The 7,010-nt window shown below is 32.3% G+C and overlaps 1 protein-coding gene across 1 annotated transcript in view; it reads left to right on the top strand.

The window, feature by feature from the left end:
* The window catches only part of LOC117110609 (glyoxylate reductase/hydroxypyruvate reductase-like), a 9,081-nt gene extending 2,689 nt beyond the window's left edge, over positions 1-6,392 (top strand). The window contains exons 2-8 of the mRNA XM_033253368.1: positions 1,166-1,296; positions 1,919-1,991; positions 2,405-2,521; positions 2,633-2,823; positions 3,286-3,421; positions 3,762-3,892; positions 4,031-6,392. Of these exons, the coding sequence (XP_033109259.1) occupies positions 1,166-1,296; positions 1,919-1,991; positions 2,405-2,521; positions 2,633-2,823; positions 3,286-3,421; positions 3,762-3,892; positions 4,031-4,152 (901 nt within the window). The 3' untranslated portion in view covers positions 4,153-6,392. The remainder of the gene's footprint in view (positions 1-1,165; positions 1,297-1,918; positions 1,992-2,404; positions 2,522-2,632; positions 2,824-3,285; positions 3,422-3,761; positions 3,893-4,030) is intronic.
* The last annotated feature ends 618 nt before the right edge of the window (positions 6,393-7,010 follow it).

The following is a 7,010-nucleotide window of genomic DNA, read 5'->3' as shown; positions in this document are numbered from 1 at the left end:
TTTTTTATGATTAGGTCTACAGTATGTACTCATGTTTTATGTCAGTGTTTTAACGTGAACAAAATTAAACATTAATATATGTGTTTTTCTTAATAATTAAGATTGCTTAAATTGTTAATGTTACAATTGCCAGATTTTATTCCATTCTGTAAGTGGCGGGTTTTCTCTGTTGAACAAGAGTACTGAAGAAATGTATGCAACGATCTCACAACGATGAGACGATGATCAGAATTTTACTAAAATATACTGTGTACTTCATTTTAATCATAATTGAAGATTTTAATTATAAATAACTTGTGGCCGAGTTGACTTGTGGCCGAGTTAACTTGTGGCCGAGTTGACTTGTGGCCGAGTTGACTGCATCTGAACTTTTTGTGGCCGAGTTGATTTGTGGCCGAGTTGACTTGTGCCCGAGTTGACTGTGGCCGAGTTGACTTGTGGCCGAGTTGACCTGCTTCCGTAGACCCTAGGCCTAGTAGTAGGTAGTAGGCGTCTACTAAGCCTAAGGTAAGTAGGGCATATTATGTCTCCTATTATTATTATTGGTACATTTAAAATGTTCAGCCAACCATGGCCAAAGGAAATAGCCTAATCCTAGGTTAAGCCAATGTCAGTTGCAGGCCCTTAGACTATAGTAGGTGTAGGCGAAATTTATCGGACATACGATATTTGGCGGCTGTGCCACTGACCTAGGGGCTAGGCCCTAGGCTAATAATAATAATAATAATAATAATAATTTATTAGGAACTTCACTTTTCAATCAGTGGCACACTTCTCAATAGAGGGGGCGTCCAAAACAATATGTACAGTAAAGTTCACAAAAAAGACTTACGCTAAGAAAAAGACGATTCAAATTTTCAAAAGGGACATTAAGGAAAAGTAAAAAAGAAATTGTTCAGTCATGTAAAAAAAAAAAAAAAATAATAAGTTGAATCTGCCATTGTTGTTTATTAAATGTAATATTGTTGCATAAAAATGAAATTTTTTTAAATTTTATTTTTAAAAATTTTGTGATGGATTGAGCATACACACTGTACTGTACGACGACCACCAGGCACCATTTTTCTCATTGTTTTTTATAACTTGGAAATTATTCTTACCAAAATTTCACACAAATTGTGTAATCGGTGAGCTTTTTTGGATTTTGATATATTTGAATTTACAGGTACAGTGTTACCATGTGGGAAAGTGAGGACCCTGTGCCAAGAGATGAGCTCTTAAAAAGAATTGTGGGATGTGATGGGCTGTACTGTCTTATAACAGAGAAGATTGATGCAAATGTTATAGATGCCGCAGGTAACGTATATTAATTCATATTCAAACATTTTGTAAGGTAAATATTAAAAGGAGAATTGCGGAAATAATTGGGTAACAGATACCACATGGAGAGATACCACATGGTATATGGGGAATTTTTAATGAAGTTCAGCCAAACGATACAAATATAGAAAACTTCAATCCCTAAGCCTCATTTTGAGGCTTTATATTTCCCGCATGTTGCGATTTACATGCTTTCTGATGATTGTGAAATAATAGTAGTAATAATAGTTCGTTATTGGTCCTCATTCAATGTATAACAGACACAGACAGAAGCAAACATTGTCCTTAACCTGCCTAACTCTCAGCCAACCACTGTTGCAAAAGTCAGTTGTATATACATTTTTTTTAATGAAACTATTTTAATGTGTGCTTTAAATAATGCTTAACATAATGTAAATGTTGTTTTGTATGTCACTTGTCTTTAAATTTCCTGATGCAATTTGTATGTGATATGTTGTACTTTTTATAAATAAATTGATGTTGTATTTCAAAAAATTTCAGCCCTTTGCTGTTGTTTTGCAACTTGAATACATAAACAAATATTTAAAATGATTATGATGATGATATTAAATTGGACCAATTCTCTGCTTCATCATAGGAACTAACCTGACGACAATCAGTACAATGTCTGTTGGGGTTGATCACATCGACTTACCCACCTGCAAACAGAGGTAAAGAACAAGGCAAAAAATTCAAGTAATAATTGGGGGATCTTAGGGTGGCGAAAGGGTTCACTCACCAGCTTCCCTCCCACCCTTTACAGCTACAAAAATAATAATTAACAGAGTATGAAATCATTTTCATCAGAGATTTAAATGGTAAAAAATTCCAAAGCTTATAGGGGACATAGCCCTCTGCACCCCACAATAGGTAAAGGAACACCCTAAAACCTTCATTTGTCAACCATAGGTTCCTCCTACTTTTAGACCAAGGTCCTCAATATGGTAGTCAATAACTATTTGCGCCACCCCAGCAAAAAATGTCTGGATCTGCTACTGGTAATTATAATAATAAATAAATTTATTTATGACCGTAACAATTTTCAAAATTCATTTTTGATTTTACTATCTGTTATCTTTTCTAGAAACATTAAAGTAGGCTTCACTCCAGATGTTCTCACAGATGCCACTGCAGAGCTGACTGTCGCCCTCTTGCTAGCAACTTCACGGAGAATAGTTGAAGGTGTGAATGAGGTGAAAAGGTAGATTTGAAATGAATTAATAGTTCCTTTAAAATCATTGAATTCAGATGTATTCTTTTAGCCTACTAGAGCTGTAATATAATATCAGATGCAACAACATTATTTCTTCAGTGGTGGTTGGGGAAGCTGGAAACCTTTTTGGATGTGTGGTCCAGGGCTGTTGGGAAGCACTGTTGGTATCGTTGGCCTAGGAAGAATAGGCCAAGCAGTAGCAAATAGGCTAAAGCCATTTGGTGTTACAAGATTTTTGTATAATAACAGGAATCCAAAACCTGAAGCGGACATAATTTCTGCAGAGTTTGGTGAGATAAACAGCATAATTTTCTCTTTATGGGCCTATTGATATATCATTTCTATATATACTATTTTTCTCATTTCAAGCAAATTGTTTAAATTATTCAGTATTGTTACTATTTTACTATGTTGCATACATTAGGCCTTGCCCTTTCTTTTTGTAATTTTTCATTGTAACATTTCTTATGTCAATGGGACCCCTTCAGAAACAAGCAGAAATTTTTTAAGTGTGAAAGTGTTATCCTGAAATTCTGTAATTGTTGTTTTATGCCTCATTTAATTTTTGTACTTTGTTTACATGTGAGAATTTCAAAATAAATCAATTCAAATTATATATATATTATATAGATTGTTTATAGTAAGTTATCACACAATATTGATAAGCCATGTATAATTTCACATGATTTATTCTTTGTCAGATGTTAAAAGAGGATATTTAATTTCTTTGAAAATCATAAATTTATCTTCAGTTTCATTTGAGCAACTACTGGAGCAGAGTGACTTTGTTATTATATGCTGTGCTTTGAACCCCGACACCAAAGAAATGTTCAACCGACATGCTTTTAAGAAAATGAAATCATCAGCCATCTTGGTGAATACAAGCAGGTTATGACTGACATGTATCCACTATATTAACCCACAATCATTCAGGAATTATAGTAGTTAATCCACATTTTGATGCAGTTTAGCAATAAAAGTGGTGTGGACTTTTAAGCATTTTTGTACGATGTTGTACAATGGTCGTATGTTTCATGTTGGCTGGATGAATTAGGCTCAAATTATTACTTGAACACTAAATTGATAGCTGAGCAGTAGTTATAAAACTATGCTAAACTATTATGTAAGTTATGATGTTACATTATTTTGATGCACACAATAAGAAAATTACCAAATATTGATTTCTGTTTTTACTGACATTTGCTCTAAACCTTGCTCTTTATTTCAGAGGGGGTGTTGTACAACAGGAGGATCTATATCATGCATTAAAAACAGGTCAGATTAGAGCTGCAGGACTTGATGTGACCACACCAGAACCACTTCCTACAGATCACAAACTCCTTACTCTAAAAAACTGTGGTAAGTCAAAAGAACACTAAATCATAAATTAAGTTTGTATATTATCAGACATTTTAAAATTCCTCATGCAGTATGCATGAATGCATGGTCAATCAACTGTTTATCAATCAATGACCCTTTATTTTGCTTTTGTTGTAGTTGTTCTTCCACACATAGGCAGTGCAACTGAAGACACAAGAGAAGCAATGTCAGTATTGGCTGCGGAGAACCTGGTGGCTGGTCTAGAGGGCTCACCAATGCCCTATCAATTCAACTTGTAAATTAAGTATTAATATAAAGAGAGAGCTAAATTTTTTCAAACATTTGAATCTGCCTATGGTATTCTGAGTTTGGTGATAATCAATTTGTTTTTCTAAGAAAGATGGTTAGCATTTTTTTAAATGTTCAGTTGCCCCAAACAAGGCCAAGGGCCACTCAAGTTAAGGGTTTAAGATAGTTGAAAACAAAACAGATGACAACGAAATTTGGAATTTGTAAGATGAAAGGAAATTGGAAAACAATCAGCAATCAGCTGGCAAAGTATTACAAAGAGAAGCCGAACGATGAACAAAGGAATTAGGAAATTTAAGAGTAAATCGGGTGTTTCTGGAAAGCATATGAACAGGTGACATAAGTTGGAAAAGCTTCTCAGAGCAATGGCAATGAAAATAACGATCAAGTAAAATAAGACCAGCAATACTGCACCGATAAGCCAAAGGTTCCAACCTAGAACCCAGCTCTGATCTGATCAGGTGGATAACTTGACCTGCTTCAATCATCCAGCCTTCTGCAAAGTGCTTTTTGCCATGCTTTTAATGTGATCCTCCAATTTGGAGATGAAGAGCTGTCAGCTATCGAACATCATTTAGAAGTTTGTTGTCTTCAAGATGGTTGACATTGACTTCACATAACAACTGCTTAAATATTTTGCTAATGATGGGAATAAGGTTGATGGGATGGTAACTCTTGAGGGTCACACTTTTTGCTGTCTTTCTTAGAAATGTTTTAATTCCGACAATCTATGGGGAATTTTTTATTCCAATTTATCTAGTAAATTAAATTATGGACATAATTGAAATGGGATGTAACTGTATAGTAACTGAAATATAACAATATGTACTGTACAACTGTATAAACAAAACAAATATTATATAAGAACATTTTACCTTTCAGAGTAGTTTATTGAATATCATGTCATTGACAAAAAATTTTCAAGAATAATATATAATATGTTAACAGCAATTTGTCTGAAGTAAAGTCCATTGGCAATTACCTTGGAAAATTAATGGGTTTCACACACCTATACATGATTTCATACTATTTTTTACATTTTTTAGGAGTTTGTCCCCTTTAAATACCCCTGCATAAAGCAAATGTTGATGATAAATACTGTATTATTTTCCAATAGTTGTGCAAATTAAAAGAAATAACCCCATATTTATGCATCACTATTTTAAATAAGACCTGATCCCTGTGAGATTGCATAAAATCTTGCAGACGAAATTATGTCTAAATGAAAGCAAATTAAAAATTTCTTATAATTACAAAATTATCCAAACTTATAACTGTAGAAATAATATCACACTAATTGCACAAATCCCAATGACAAAAATGAATATAGAACTGAAAAATAATTATCAAACAAGTTTAAAAAATTACAAAAGTTTTAGGAGAATTTTGCAGTATAAATTTAAAAACTGGAAGAGATTTTAAAACTGGAAGAGATTGAAAAGTGAGCAACAGCTCCCTCTATTATAGAGGGAGCTGTTGCTCACTTTAAATTATGCACATGTCAATAATAGACATGAAAAAAAAGAATGACCATTTCAATGCATTAATGTACACAATGCTATATCAAAATATGCAACCAATTACTGATGGCATTCAAGGTTTATATGCAAACAACAGATATGATAATTAAGCTAATTAACAATTGTATCATAACTAAGCACCAATCATAATTAACATGTTTTATTTTCTCTTTACCAAGGTGTTCAATATTATTAAAATGCAATTTACTTATGGCCTTGGGAAATGAAAGAATAATGCATTGTTCAGCTAGTACAATAATTTATGCACATATAGTTTGCATTAATACAAAATTACCTTGAAATATGTTGTATATATAGTACACAGATAATTAAAATCGCATTATTGGGAAAACTGAAATTAAACCTTGAAGAATCACAGTTTTAAAAAACATTCCCATAAATTCACAAATGATCGGACAAGCTCCAACAATCAGGCCATTTGTATTATAATAACAACATCAGTCTATGTCAGTCACAACGTGGAGGTCCCTTTGGAATGTAATCTCCGAAAGACTTGGCAAATGCGTGAATAAATTCACAAGTATGTCAAGAAATGGCTGACAACATTCTCATTGAGCTTATAAATTAACTCCTTTTACCTATTTTTCTGCATATTACGAAAATTAGAAATTTAAATTATTGAGTATTGGGATGCAGGCCATGACTTAGAATCTGGAAAACAAGGGTTTGGATAAGATGTTTCACTATCATGTATCCATACATTTCTTGACTGTACAAAATTGTTGGATTGGCATCCAGTCAAAAAGAACCAAGTTAAAAACATTCTTTAAAGCTAGGCTCCGAGGGAGAAGCAAATTGTTAATATGTCTGGAAAGTGCTGTTTGTCTTTAACTTACTCTTAATATGTTGTACAACAGATTTTTATAAGACACAAAAAGCATATTTGACAAAAAAAAACCTGTTAATGATGCAGATTTTAAAATATTTTTCTATAAAAATCAGTTGTACTGTATAACATATCAAAATATTTTTTTTCCTTTGGAGCCTGACTTGGGTAAAATGATTACAGTGTAATTATTTTTTTTATAAGATTTATGGAAGAGAAAATTAGCACGTCTTTTTATATGGGTTTGAATTAACATTAAGCAAAACAAAAAACACTTAAATATTTCTTTTTATATCTATTTAAAATTATATTAATGAATTTATATAATTTTTAAATAACATATTGTCACAAATAATTTCCATATAGATATATTTAAATCTTATATTTTTCATTTTAAAATAATAGAGTTTGTGGAATGTTTTTAAAAAATTAATATAATTATTGTATAAGACTATATTTCACACATGCATATAAGTTATAT

The sequence above is a fragment of the Anneissia japonica genome, unplaced genomic scaffold (assembly GCF_011630105.1).
Source record: "Anneissia japonica isolate Jap-2015-1 unplaced genomic scaffold, ASM1163010v1 scaffold287919_len575428_cov197, whole genome shotgun sequence".
Taxonomy (NCBI): Eukaryota; Metazoa; Echinodermata; class Crinoidea; order Comatulida; family Comatulidae; genus Anneissia; species Anneissia japonica.
This window is presented reverse-complemented; position numbering and strand designations above follow the sequence as displayed.